General features: G+C 38.6%; 1 protein-coding gene across 1 annotated transcript in view; it reads left to right on the forward strand.

The window, feature by feature from the left end:
- The window catches only part of LOC148952675 (uncharacterized), a 125,360-nt gene that overhangs the window by 35,648 nt on the left and 74,053 nt on the right, over positions 1–15,659 (forward strand). Inside the window, exon 4 of the mRNA XM_089087351.1 lies at positions 8,871–9,022. Within this exon, the coding sequence (XP_088943477.1) occupies positions 8,871–9,022 (152 nt within the window). The remainder of the gene's footprint in view (positions 1–8,870; positions 9,023–15,659) is intronic.

A 15,659-nucleotide genomic window follows, 5' to 3' on the forward strand; every position in this document is an offset into this window, starting at 1 on the left:
CATCTAGTCAAAATTTTGAGGTAGCCATTTTGTTATGTGTAGTTGATTTCCAGATAAAAATTATGTTTTTGAGGAGGACACTCCTCCACAACCTTCAGGGTAAGGATTGTAAGTTATGCCCTGAGTGCATATAAGTTTTTTATAGAAGACATTGTCGTAAAAAACTTAAAAAAGGCTCATTCAATTGGAAATTCAAAGGGCTAGTGCCCTTTTTAATAGTCGAAAGTGATTGGAGGGCAACTAGCCCCCCACCCATTATTCCCACAAAAAAATCCAATCAAAATATTGAGATAGCTAGTTTGTTGAGCGTAGTTGATTTCCGGATAGAAAATATGTTTTTGAGAAGGACAAACCCCCAGAGCCTTCAGGGCAAGGGTTGTAAGTTGTGCCCTGGGGGCATATAAGGTTTTTATAGAAGCCGTTGTCGTAGAAACTTCTACAAAGGCACATTTGATTAGAAATTGAATGGGCTAGTTCCCTTATTAATAGTCGAAAGTGATTGGGGGGCAACTATCCCCCCCACGCCCATCATTCCTGCAAACACATTCAATCAAAATTTTGAGATAGCCATTTTTTTCAGAGTAGTTGATTTCCAAATAGAAAGTATATTTTTGAGGAGGACACTGCCCCACAACCCTCGGGGCAAGGGTTTTAAGTTACGCCATGAGGGCATATAAGAACGATGTTGACAAAATGTATTATTTATTATTTTTTTCCTTTGGAGCAGGATGGCTTCGTATCGAAAACGTTGTCGTAAAAACTTTGAAAAGGGCTCATTCAATTGAAAATTGGAGTGATTTGTGCCCTTTTTATAGTCAAAAGTGATCGGAAGTCAACTAACACCCCTTCTACGCTCACCATTTCTCGAAACACATCCAATCAAAATTTTGAGATAGCTATTTTGTTGAGAGTAGTTGATTGCCAGATGGAAAATATATTTTTGAGGAGGACACCTCCCCACAGCCTTCAGGGCATGGGTTGTAAGTTGTGCCGCGGGGGATATATAAGATATTTATAGATGGCGTTGTCATGGAAACTTCAAAAAGGCTCATTTGATTGGAAGTTCAATGGGCTAGTGCTCTATTAATAGTCGAAAGTGATTGGAGGGCAACTAGCCCCCCTACCCACGCCCATCATTCCCCCAAACACATTCAATCAAAATTTTTAGATAGCCATTTTGTTCAGCGTAGTTGATTTCCAGATAGAAAGTATGTTTTTGAAGAGGACACTGCCCCACAACCCTCGGGACAAGGATTTTAAGTTACGCCCTCAGGGCATTTAAGAATGATGTTGGTACAATGTATTATTTATTTTTTTTCTTTAGAGCAGGGCGCTTCGTATCGAAAAAGTCGTCGTAGAAACTTCGAAAAGGGCTCATTCATTTGAAAATTGGAGTGACTTTTGCCCTTTTTAATAGTCAAAAGTGACTGGAAGGCAACTGACACCCGTTCTACACCCACCATTTCAGGAAACACATCCAATAAAACTTTGAGACAGCCATTTTGTTCAACGTTGTTGATTTCCAGATAGAAATTATGTTTTCGAAGAGGACACTCCCCCACAGCCTTCAGGGCAAAGGTTGTAAGTTATGCCCTGGGGGCATTTAAGATTTTTATAGAAGGCGTTGTCGTAGAGACTTAAAAAAAGGCTCAATCGATTGGAAATTGAAAGGGCTAGTGCTGTTTTTTAATAGTCGAATGTGATTGGAGGGAAACTAATCCCCCTCTCACGCCCACCTTTTCCCCAAATACATCCAATCAAAATTTTGAGATAGCCATATTATTCAACGTAGTTTTAAGTTCTTTAAATTAAGTCTTTGAGGATGGCAACCCTCTCAGAGCCCTCAGGGCAAGGGTCGTAAGTAATACCCTGGGGGCATATAAGGTATTTATGGAACACGTTTTTTTTAGATTGCCTTTTTGTTCAGCGCAATTGATTTCCAGATAGAAAATATATTTTTAACATATTTTCTATCTGGAAATCAACTACGCTGAACAAAATGGCTATCTAAAAAAACACGTTTTATAAAAACTTTATATGCCCCCTGGGCATAACTTGTAACCTTTGCCCTAAGGGCTGTGAGGGGGTTGTCCTTCTAAAAGACCTAATTTACAGAACTTAAAACTACGTTGAATAGCCTGACATATAAGAACGAAGTTGGCACAACGTATTATTTTTTTCCCCTTTAGACCAGGGCACTTCATATCGAAAAAGTTGTTGTAGAAACTTCGAAAAGGGCTGATTCAATTGGAAATCAGAGTAGCTTGCGTCCTTTTTAATAGTCGAAAGTGAATGGAAGGCAACCACTTCCACGCCCACCATTTCCCGAAACACATCCAATCAAAATTTTGATATAGCCATTTTGTTTAGCGTAATTTATTTCCAGATAGATAGTATGTTTTTAAGGAGAACACTCCCCAGAGCCCTCAGGGCAAGGGTTTTAAGCTATGCCCTGGGGTTATATAAGGTTTTTATAGAAAGTATTGTCGTAGAAACTTCAAAAAAGGCTCATTTAATTGGAAATTCAAAGGGATAGTTTCCCTTTTTAATAGTCGAAAGTGATTGGAGGGTAGCTAACCCCCGTCTCAAGCCCACCTTTTCCACAAACACATCCAATAAAAATTATGAGATAGCTATTTTAATCAGCGTAATTGATTTCCAGATATTTTGTTTTTGAGGAGGACAACTCCACCACAGCCCTCAGGGCTAGGGTTGTAAGTTATGCCCTGAGGGCATATAAGGTTTTTAAAGAACGCGTTGCCGTAGAAACTTCAAAAAGGGCTCATTCGATTGGAAATTTAAAGGGCTAGTGCCCTTTTTAATAGTCGAAACTGATTGGAAGGCAACTAAAACCCCTTCTACGCCAACCATTTCCCCAAACCCATCCAATCAAAATTTTGAGATGAGCAAAAATAAAATCAAATAATCTACCGAGCGTGAAACTACCACGAATCAACGTCGATAAATAAGTATAAATGTTTTCCCTTTTATAACTTTAATAAATCAAATAATATTAACATTTTGATTAATCAATATCAGTATATGTATATTAAACTGACAATGCACATTCATTTGTATTTTTTAAGTAGATTACAAATTTTTTTCTGGCCTTGGGAAGGCATAGGGGTTTTGCGCCCAATTTATGTTAATTTCCGCTCGTTTTGAGTTTGACTCGGATATTTATTGTAATTTTTGTTCGTTTTGGGTTTCATTTATTTATCGATGCTGATTTGTGGTAGTTTCACGCTCGGTAGATTATTTGATTTTATTTTTGCTCACTTTTTGTTTAATGGAGTTCTTTACTTTTATTTGAAAAACTTATTTTTTGCAAAATTTTTTTTTAATTGATTCCTGTTCGTTTTATATTAACACAGGGAAAAAGAAAATAATACTTTAAATCTTTTCGTTTTTTAAGACTTTATAGTTTGGCCTGCTATTTGTAGGCTGGAGAAAAATTTCCAGCAATTTTTAACAGCATACACCCTTTTAAAATTCTGGACAAAAAGAGTACTGTTTAATTTAGTTTCATACCTCCTATAGTGGACCTGAAATGGAAACCTTGACACCATTCGCAAAAAAATCTGTTTACTTTCTTTGATAGCTTGGATACACTTACGCTATTTTTATTTGGTTAAATTTTAAGAGCAGAAGTAGCCCCGAAAGTTCGAACATAATGCCCTCAGTCGTCCTTGGGATACTGCTGAGATGCCTTATTGGGGATTAGCATTATCACAGTGCATTTTGATTTAATCTTAAGGCAACATTTAGTTTTTAAACATAATGGGCAAATGGGAGGTTGAGCATGGGAGGGTGGGAGTTGGAGGGGGATTAGTTGCCCTCCAATCACTTTCGACTATTAAAAAGGGAATCAGCCCTTTCTATTTTCAATCGAATTAGCCCTTTTTGTAGTTCCCACGACAACTCCTTCGATACGAAGTGCCCTGGGCTAAACAACAACAACAACAAAAAATATTACTAATCACTTTCGTCCATTAAAAAGGGTACTAGCCCTTTGAACTTCAAATCGAATGAGCCTTTTTTCAAGTTTCTACGACAAAGATTTCAATAAAAACCTTATATGCCCCCAGGGCATAACTTATAACCCTTGCCCTGAAGAATGTGGGGGGAGGGTCCTGCTCAAAGGTACAATTTCAAGAACATCGAACTGCGTGGAAGAAAATGGCTATCTCAAAATCTTTATTGGATGTGTTTGGGAAAATGGTGGGCGTGAGAGGGACGTTAGTCGCTCTCCAATCACTTTCTACTATTAAAAAAGGCACTAGATCTTTAAATTTCCAATTGAATGAGCTCTTTTGAAGTTTCAACGCATTCAATAAAACCATTATACGCCCCCAGAGCATAATTTACAACCCTTGCCCTGGGGGCTGTGGGGGGGGGGGTTGTGTCATCCTCAAAGACCTAATTTCCAGAACTTAAAACTACGTTGAATAAAATGCCTATCTCAAAGTGTTGATTAGCATTGTTTGGGGAAAAGGTAGGCATGAGAGCGGGTTAGTTAGTAGCCCTCTAATCACTTTCCACTATTAAAAAGGTCACTAGCCCTTTAAGTTTCCAATCGAATGAGCCTTTTTTAAAGTTTCTACGACAATACCTTCTATAAAAAAAACTTTATATGCTCCAGGGCATAACTTACAACCCTTGCCCTAAGGATTGTGGGGGACTGTCCTCAAGAACATAATTTCTATCTGGAAATCAACTACGCTGAACAAAATGGCTATCCAAAAATTTTAATTGGATGTGTTTCGGGAAATGGTGGGCGTGGAAGGGGTGTTAGTCGCCTTCAAATTATTTTCGAGCATTAAAAAGTGCACAAGCGACTCCAATTTCCAACTGAATGAGCGCTATTCAAAGTTTCTACAACAACTTCTTCGATACGAAGTGCCCTGCTCTAAAGGAAAAAATTAATAAATAATACATTGTGCCAACATCGTTCTTATATGCCCCAGCGCATAACTTAAAACCCTTGCCCTGAGGGTTGTGGGGGAGTGTCCTCCTCTTTACTTAGTCCCCGCTTCTTGTCTCGTTTTCGAGTGTCCCCGTTCTTTACTTAGGCAGCGCGATCGTGCTGCCTATGATTTGTACAACAACTTTCTATATAAACCTTATATGCCCCCAGGGCATAACTTACATCCCTTGCACTGAGGGCTCTAAGGGGGTTATTTTCCTAAAAGAGATAAATTCCAGAACTTTCAACTACGTTGAACAAAATGGACATTTCAAAATTTTGATTGGATGTGTTTTGGAAAATGGTGGGAGTAAGAGGGGCCTTTGTTGCTATCCAATCACTTTCAAATATTAAAAATGGCAATAGCCCTTTCAATTTACAAATGCATGAGTCCTTTTGAAGTTTTTGCGACAACGCTTTCAGTAAAACTTTATATGCCCCACGGAATAACTTACAAGCCTTGCACTGAGGGCTCTGAGGGGTTTATCATCCTAAAGCCAAAATTTCCAGAACTTTCAACTACGTTGAACAAAATCGATATCTCAAAATTTTAATTCAATGTGTTTGAGAAAATGGTGGGCATGAGAGGGGTGTTAGTCGCTATCCAATCACTTTCATCTATTAAAAAAGGCACTAGCCTTTTCAGTTTCCAATTGAATGAGTCCTTTTGAAGTTCCAGGGTATAACTTACAACCCTTGCCCTGAGGGCTGGGGGGAGAAGGGTTGTTATCCTTAAAGACCTAATTTCAAAAACTTTCAACTACGTTGAATAAAATGGCTATCTAAATGATTGTATGTGTTTGGGGGACTGATGGAAGTGGGGGGGGCTAGTTACCTTCCAATTACTTTTGACTATTAAAAAGGGCACTAGGCCTTTGAATTTCCAATCGATTGAGCCCCTTTTGAAGTTTCTACGACAACGCCTTCTATAAAAACCTTATATGCCCCCGGGGCATAACTTAAAATCCTTGCCCTGAGGGCGCTGGGGGAGTGTCCTCCTCAAAAACATGTTTTCTATCTGGAAATCAACTAAGCTGATCAAAATAGCTATCTCAAAATTTTTATTGGATGTGTTTGGGAAAATGATGGGTGGGGGGGGGGGGGCTAGTTGCCCTTCAATCACTTTCGGCTAGTAAAAAGAGTACCAGCCCTTTGAATTTTCGATCGAATGAGCTTTTTTTGAAGTTTCTATGACAACGCCTTATATAAAAACCTTATATGCCCCCAAGGCATAACTTAAAACCCCTTCCCTGAGGGCTGTGGCGGAGTGTCCTCCTCAAAAATACATTTTCTATCTGGAAATCAACTACTCTGAACAAAATGACTATCTCAAAATTTTGATTGGATGTGTTTGGGGGAATGATGGGCGTGGGGGGGGGGGGGGGGCTGGTTGCCTTCCATTCACTTTCGACTATTAAAAAGGGTATTAGCCCTACGAAGTTCCAATAGAATGAGCCTGTTTTGAAGTTTCTACGAAAACACTTACTATAAAAACCTTATATGCCCCCAGGGCATAAATTAAAATCCTTGCCCTGAGGGTTTTGGGGCAGTGTCCTCCTCACAAACATATTTTCTATCTGGAAATGAACTACGCTGAACAAAATGGCTATCTCGAAATTTTGATTGGATGTGTTTGGGGGAATTATGGGCGTGGGGGGGCTAGTTTCCCTCCAATCACTTTTGACTACAAAAAAAGGGCACTAGAACTCTCAATTTCCAATCGAATGAGCCCCTTTTGAAGTTTCTACGACGACCCCTTCCATATGAAGTGTCCTGCTTTAAAGGAAAAAATAATAAATAGTACATTGTGCCACCATCGTTCTTATATGCCCTCAGGGCATAACTTAAAACCCTTACCTGGTGGGTTGTGGGGGAGTGTCCCCCTCAAAAACATATTTTCTATCTGGAAATCAACTACGCTTAACAAAATGGCTATCTTTGCCCTACAATCACCTTTGATTATTAAAAATGGCACTAGCCACTCCAATTTCCAATCGAATGAGCTCTTTTCGAAGTTTTTACGACAACTCCTTCGATACGAAGTGCACATTGTGTCCACATCGTGCAACACATTGTGCCCACATCGTTCTTTATCTAGGTTTCATTTATTTATCGATGCTGATTTGTGGTAGTTTCACGCTTGGTAGATTATTTTAGTTTTATTTTTGATTATTTTTTGTTTAATGGGGTTCTTTACTTTTCTTTGAAAAACTTATTTTGTGGAAAAGTTTTTCAATTAATTGTAATCAAAGGCAGCGCAATTACTCTGCCTAATTAAAGAGTGAGGTGGGCAAGTATTCCTGCCTCCCCACGCTTCTTATAATCCTCGACGACACCCGATAAAAATTTTTGAGCAGCAGTTCCGATAGCTCTGGGGATGACACCCTGACTCACATGTTATTTTAATACAGAATTTGTTATCGGGACAAAGCTTGTTTTACCTCTGGCGTCCAAAAAGACTAAGGATATTTTAATCCAGGTTTCAGGGTATGTTGAGGAGAGGGCACAATGAAATAAAAACAAACAATGTTCATGCAGCTTGTCATAAGACTTTTGTCAGGAATGGCTTAGGACATCAAGTTGGAACTTTTAAGCTGGAACTACTACTACTATTAGGCCAAATACTACTACTACTTCTGCTACTACTACTACTGCTACTACTACTACTGCTACTACTACTGCTTTTACTGCTGCTGTTAGTATTACTGCTACTACTACTACTACTACTACTACTGCTACTACTACTACTACTACTACTACTACTACTAATACTGATTCTACTGCTACTACTACTACTACTACTAATACTACTACTGATTTGTCACTCAGATAATTCAGATGATTTGTCACTCAGATAATTCTTTTGCAAGCCCCTCTTTCTATATATTAAACAAAAAGCTTTTTCACTAATATTCCTAACTGCGCTCCTACCTCTCTTCCCTAAAACAACCATCAGCAACTTCACAAATTGTTTTTCTAAAATTATTCCAACCATCTTCCACATTGTCAAATTTTAAACTCTTAAGTTTAGCATTCAACTGTTTCTAGAAAATTTGTCTCAAATTCTCACCCTGGAGTATACCAGCATCATAACTTCCCGGGAGGTAGTTACCCTTCTTAAGTTTCAGCTTTAAACTAAGCAACTTTCTAATTTTAAAAATATAAGTGGGCGAAACAACTAAAAACAAAAACCAAACGGCAACAAACCGCTTAAGATGACATAGCTTTCTTTTGAAGGTGTAGTTGTCTTTGGAAGTCAACAGATTGTTAGTGTTTGAGTTTTTTTTTACAGATAAGTAGATCTGCTTATTTAGTTTCGTGGCTTAAAGTGACAATGTTGACAGAAATGTTATTTTGCCCTAGAGACTATAAAACGTTGACAGATTCTAAAAGATTGTTTTTAAATTGCAATTTTGAAGTATTAATTGACCCAATATGGTTTCAAGGGGGGGGGAGGGAAAAAATGTTTTGATTCAGTTTCCTTAGTACTTTATGAAAAGATTACATTCAGTTTAATTAAACTGAAGGAAAGTTAATGAGCTTAATATTGTGAAGTAAAGTTAGAAGCTGATCAAATTCAAAGTTTTCCTCGTTGATTTATTTTCTTTGAATTGGGGTGGGGGGGAGTGTTTACTTTCAGGAATCACGTACACGAGTTGAAGCCTGCTAAGCGTGGCAGAAGTGTGCCAAGCGTGGTGAAGACTGTACCAAGAGCGAAGGAATCATTGTTGAGCACGACTGAACCGTGCAGTACATGTGATATTCTGAAATATACACCAGGTGGCAAAAAGTGGCTGCCCCCTGTTTTGAATTTACATACTTTTTTCGTAAAATATACTTAAATTTTTGAAGCTAAACTTAATGTGTAATGAAAGAGAAAATATTTTTATATACATTGTTTCAGTTGCTCCTACCGGAGGACCAATAGTTCAAACTTACAAGCCCCTTGGAATGATAAACCCTGACTATAGAGCCGGTGACATGCTGAGAGCCAATTGTTTACTCCTAAATGCAAAGCCAAAAGCTCACTTAGCGTGGTATATTAATGGAGAAAAGGTATAGTGTGCTTTAATTTTGTTGGTATCTGTTTTTGACGTTTTTTTCAAGCCAATATTGTTGGCATATGGTACATAGATAGATATAGTTATATAGATAGTTATAGAGATAGAGATAGTTATATAGATAGGATTTTATTTTAGAAAGGGGGGCCAAATAACTCCACCTTGTGTTGTTCTCATGTGACCGTGTGAGGAATTAAAAAGCCAAATAAAAGAACAAAATTTTAATACCACCTGAGTGAAATTGAAGCCTTTGATGTGCGGAGAGCCATATTACATCCAAATGGAAAGCTAAAGGCCCCTTTAGCTTTCAAGACCCATCAATATAGAAAAGGTCTAGCACGAATTGCTGAATGTAAAGTTTTGCATGCTCAATCTTTTTTTTGTCAATAATTTTTGGACAGCATGCCAAATATAAATCTATTCATTAGTATAATTTACTTTCTTTTTCTGAGAGAGCAAAGGGACTCAAATAATTGCTTTTGTATTTCTCGTAGAGCAGCCTAATAATTAATGTAAGCTAATTAGTGCAAAATTTTTTTACTGAATGCTAGAGACACAACTCCGGTATTTGTCTTCCATGATACAACAAAGTCAAAACACCGTTAAACCAAAACCAACAAAAGGCAAACAAAACATTTTACCCTTTAAGGCACGGAAGGAATAATACCGATGGAGTAGACTGATCACCATATTGTTCTTTTTGTTCAGCTGACATTTGGCATGTACATAGTAAGCTTAACCAAAATCCAGCTTTGAAATAATTATGTATAATTACACATAGAATCCTCAGTGCCAAATATCATTATCTATTACCAACTCTCAAGTTGTGACCCCCTCTCCCTTGTATAGGAAAAACACAACATATTCTTCAAGCCTTCCAAATAACAAGAATTTGAGCTTGATAATTTGTTTAATGAGCAGATCCTAATTATCTCTGTATTTCTTGATTACTAGGTTGATTGATACGTCTTATAAATTACTAATTTTGTATTTATACATTTGTATATTAACTCGCGAGAAAAATCTCGCTTTATTGAGTTATTTTGATATAACTTTGAAACTTGTATGTTGCCTCTGGACTTCTCAAATTATTTACTTCCAAAGCGTATAATAACTTTCTGAACTATATTTCCTCTTTCTTAGATCTCAAAAACGTTCCCAGTTTCTCCATTTCAATTTTCACCAACTTGTACTTGACTTGAAAAGCGTCATTACTCATTATCACCACTTTTAGTATCTCCGGAGACGAGCTTTTTTTTATTTATTATTTAAACGAATGGTTACTATTGACAGGACGGGTGATACTATTTAAAATCTGGGCTGCGATGTTGTCATCTAAGAGGCTGGCCCAATGAAGTGGAGACGTTAGCCTTAACAAGATATTCTGCTGAAAAAGTCTTTAATATCCCTTCCCACTCAACGCAAGATTACCTAAAACGATTTTTTCTTCCGAAGAGCCCCCATGAGAAACATGAGTTTTGTAACCCTAAAATTAATTTTAACATTTCAAACCCACTCAGAGATATTTTAAGAGGTCCATGGGTATTTCGTAAGGAGCATAAAACAGAAAGCCATTGGAAAGCCTCAATATTTGGAATTTTGTCGAGCAAACGAAAATTGTGGCCAAAATGAACCGATGTTATAGAAAGTTTATCCGGTCAAACTGTATTAAAATAAACCAACTAGTGTCGTGAATATTAGCGATATTTCAGTTTGTGTGAGAGGCAGAGGTACCCGGAGCCTGAAAGACACAATTTTAGACCCACTTTTCAAGTTTTTTACGAGAGTAGTTTCTGGTAAATTAACAGAATTTAATCTTTGCCTTCCCAAAATATGGCCGATGAGAGTTGTTAGTAGAGAAGCCCTAATAACTCGTGACCCCACACCATATATGGGCATAGAATACTGTCAGTACACCAAATATGTGCATAGAGTCATTAGGGAGAACACGTGCTTAATGGGGTCAATGACCTCTTTTTCCAAGGTCGATTTATTTGATGTTTCTATGTGTAATAGCTCCGGGGCGAAGGTTGCACATGTGCATTGAATTCTAACGGGAACAATGTTATTGATCTAGGACTCGAGGGGGAAGTTAATGTCCGAGAACTTTATTGCGTAATCGATCGTGAATGTCATGGTGTCCAGAAATAGTATTTGTTGTTGTTGCTCTCGAGCCAAATGTTATGACTTTCCCGGAAACAGTTAGATCACGTGTTTCCTTCTCAGCCAGTCAGCGAGTCGGATACATCCTCCTTCTCAGCCAATCAGAGGCCTGCTTACATACAGTTTCCCCGTTACATAACAATTCGCCCTTGAGATTTCATATATAACGGACATGCAATGTAATTCAATTATCAGAAAGTATTGTGACACAGTGTAAACAACAATGGATAATATTGATGAATTAGAAGCCGTGTCAACTACAATTTGCAATGTAAGTACATTTTTTATTTTCAAACGAATTTTCCTTGGACATCCTCCAGTATGTTCAGCTAAAACGTAAATATATTCCTTTACCCCAAATCCCCCCCCAAACCATACAAACATCATTATAATCAATGGAATACATAAAATATATTCTTTTACCCTCAAAACCTAACCCCCCCCCACCATTGTTTTACAATCCCAAATTTTCGCAAAAAAAAATAAATATCTTTTCGTTAAAGTTTGACTTTTATCAATTTTAATATTTTCTCTGAGACATCCATCGCTCTGTTGTTATTAGCTTGCTCTGGTTTTGACACAAGGCTCTCTGGTGCGAGGCCTATAATTAGCTATCACCATTTCCGGCTTACAAACGCGGTCAACGGAACTATTCTTCCGTCAAATTAAAACACAATGATTCAATAATTAAGCTAAGACCTAAACAACCTGTGTGGAAGTAGAGAAACAAGTTATTTTCGAATTAGGGTCTAACAATATCCCCATCCCTTCCCCCATTGTCTTACGACCCCAAATTCTCGCAAAAAGAAATACCATTTTGATACATTCCTTCCCTCTCTATTTCCAGCTAAATCCCCCCCGCCTCCCACTCTAATACAAACTCCACTATGCTATCTTTATAGTCGTTAGAAGACTATAAAATATGCTCTGTTTAACCATCTAAATCCACCACTCCTTACGACTTTAATTCTTGCAATAGAAATAATACTCTTTTTATCGATATTTCCAGCTAAAGTGACCGCTGACTTCTGTCAATTTTTAGTGAAAATGCCGTTCTGTTTTGACACAAGACTCCAGTGCGTGGCTAAAATTAGCTGTCACCCCTTTTAAAGCACTTCCTGTAAAAGGCTTCTCAGATCAAAATGGGATGTTTTTCTCCTGTCAAATTAAAGCGGTTTCATGCAGACAATTGCAATTTATTAAGCGCAGGCATATACAATCTCTTTTTGGAGAACCGGTGAAATCTCGTTATTTTCAAATTAAGATCTAACAATATATTTAGGACATTGGTGTTTGGGGCAGGGGACCATGCCTCAATTCAATCGCCATCTTTGTAAGGTGAAAACAAACTGTTTCTTCGCGTCAAAAGTAAGGGGGGTGGGTTTAAGAAAAAGATACATTGCTTTATTATGCATAAATTGAATAGCATTTTTACCATATCTTTCGGTGGACGGAGGGAGTATTTTTCTACGTCTTTTCTCAGGGATATTTTCCGTGGGGGTTCTTTTCCTCGGGGTGTTTTTTTTCTGGAGGTAGGGTAAAATATACAAACTAGGCCGGCTTTTGAATGGCTCAGTGAGTCGTAATTCTCAGATTCAAAAAAGGATGCAATTAGTACATTTCACGAAATTTTTTACGTTGTGCTTTCTTAGTGATAAATGCCTTTTCTAGACAAAATTATAGTTACTAACTTTCTTTCTGTAAAAAAGGGGCAAATTATTTCAATACTAACTTTTTCCCTTCTTTTTAAGGCCAATTATGAAGAATGTATGGCACCGCCGCCCGCTAAGAAAACCAGAGATGACAAGACAGCCCCATCAGTGCCCGCCCCAATGCAGCCTGGGTTTAAGTTAAAGAGAGAGTGGACGGCTTCTTATAATATGGTGAACCCTGCCGAAGCTATGCAAGATCGTGAAATAGCCGGCCCAGTCGTGCAAGAACATAGCGACGACACCCCGTCCACCCACCAACACACTTGACCTGGACCAGGCCCAGTCGCGCAAGAAAATAGCGACGCCACCCCGTCCACCCTCCAACACGCGTTACCTGGACCATCCGGCACCCAAGCTCAGAGGGATTATGCAAATGTGAGCATTTTTTCCTACCTTTCTATTTCTTCTAATGTTTTTTCTTTTTCAATCCCAATATAAACATATCTCTGTGAGATATTAACCCCTAGTACATATCTAAATGTAATTTTTTATACAGAGAAACCGCTCTTTTTCTAATCTTTGCTATCGCTTCGATATCTCATAAGCGAATATTTTTAGGTAATTTCTATTAATAATCACCGCCTTTGAAACTCAAAATGCTATTTTTCTAATCTTTGCTATTTTCTCTATTGCTATCACATATATTTTTAGATACCTTTGAAACTCCGTGAATGCTCTATTTCACATAATTTTGAGAGAGATTATCCCATCTGTCACATATTGTCGTTCTAATTTACCCTGAATATTTCTATTGTGCCATGTTTCGCTCTTACATAGAATAAAAGAACTCCAATGTCCTAAAATATTAATTTTGCAGACAATTTGTTCTCCGCTATTTCAGAAAACACAGAATTACGCAAAGGCCATTGAAACCGTGATTGACTAAAAACCGCTAATGTAAAACAGGGACAGGAGATGCCAAAATTATTTATAGCCTCGCGCAGGGTGCTTTATGTCAAAACATAGCGGTTTAATGCATAAGAAGTGTATGGGGAAAGTGACTTAACAATTCTCAACATTTTGAAGTTCAAACTCGTTCATCTAACCACCATAATTTACAACTCTTGTGTTCACCGAACCTGTAGAACGGAATTAGAAATATTTCAACTTGTTTGAGACATTATGTAAATGCCCGGGACCCGTGGAGCCGGTGGGCCGGGGACGCGTTGGGGGAAGCACTGTGGGTCCAAGAAGCGCCACCGGGGTGCGCTGTGGCTCCGAAAAGCGCCCCGGGTCAGAGAAGCGCCGCGTGGGTGCGCTGGGGCTCCGACCCACACCCCGGGTCTGGGAAGCGTCACAGGGATGCGCCCCGAGTCAGGGACGCAATTGGGGACGCGCCAAGGGCCCGAGACGCGGCTCGGGCCAGCGAAGCAGCGCGGGGAGCGATGCGGGCCCCGAGAAGCTCCACGGGGATGCGCTTTGGCTCCGAAAAGCGCCACGGGCCAGGGAAGCGCCACGGGGGTGCACTGTGGGAAAGTGCCGCGAAAAAAAAAATTTTTTTTTTAACACTTTGAAAATAAACGACCAAATTGTCGCCTTCTATGTCATATCTTAGATTATCTTCAGTTGAATTAACCAAATGTTATTAAGCAATAATAATCCAAATTTTAAAAACAGTAGGGATGATTTAAACACTTTGAAAATAAACTATTTTTTCATTTACAGGTTGTCCTGGTTCCATACTCGCCATCTCCCCCCTGCTCGTCAGTTGGAGAAGGAGAGGAGGCACATGTGGAGCTCCCCAGCAATTCACTATGGGATGATTTACATCAAATTCCAGATAATATTGACGGATTTTTAGGTGATTTTTTAAATTTAGATAATAGCGCAGTTGAGCTGGTAGACTTGAGTCCAAACACATTGCAAATTTTAGACGATTTTACAAGGAACCCTCCAGCCTCCGATACCCTATCGACTCCACTTCGAACAACTGAAGTGGAGCATTCGCCAGATATTGTTGAACAGCTTGGGGGAGGGGATAATATACAAGCGGGGGCGGGGGGTACAACTCTCCCAGACTTTCAGCTGTCCAACAAAATTTTAAATAATATAGCTGTTTTCACTGCAATGTTCGGTGACCCTTTTAAGTCGCTTTTGTGTGATAATTTTTTTTTTGACACGATAGAAACTGTGCACGCCTATGTAGAAAATATTAGTGCACTACTGGAGAACCAGATTCAATTGTGGGGGAGGGAGTCAATTAAGGTTTCCATTGTTCTAACGGTGTTTTATTTAAATGAGGGGAAAAGCGAAGTTTATTATCATTTTGTACATTCCGAGATGCGTTTGGTTTATCCAAATTTATAAAATTTTGAGGGAGCTTTCACGGATTGGGTCGATCAAATTATAACACATCTCGAGAACTTTAATGAAAACAGTAGTGGGTCTCTAGTTCTTTTTGTTTAAAATTTAAGCGTAAATATATGTAAATTTAAGAAAGATTTTATTTTAAGAGGGGGGCATGGGGGGGGAGGGCAGTAGAATTAAAATATAATCCAGATCTAGAAGGTTGTAAAGGTGTCCAGCGGATTTGTTTTGAAACAGGTCAAATGTGTTTCAGATATGCTTTCCTCATCTCAGCATTCGAGCCTCTAGCTCGGGATGCTACTAAGACGAATTTAGACATCTGGGCTATACATGGGAAGGAAGGGTCCACTTTCCCCATTGTAGATTTTTCTTGCCTAGAAGGAAAATATCCAGTGACGCTTCGAGCCATTGACATGTTTGAAATGGCTAATGCCCACTTAAATATCGGCG

The sequence above is a fragment of the Artemia sp. Qi Xiang Cuo genome, chromosome 4, assembly GCF_049724085.1.
Source record: "Artemia sp. Qi Xiang Cuo chromosome 4, ASM4972408v1, whole genome shotgun sequence".
Classification (NCBI taxonomy): Eukaryota; Metazoa; Arthropoda; class Branchiopoda; order Anostraca; family Artemiidae; genus Artemia; species Artemia sp. Qi Xiang Cuo.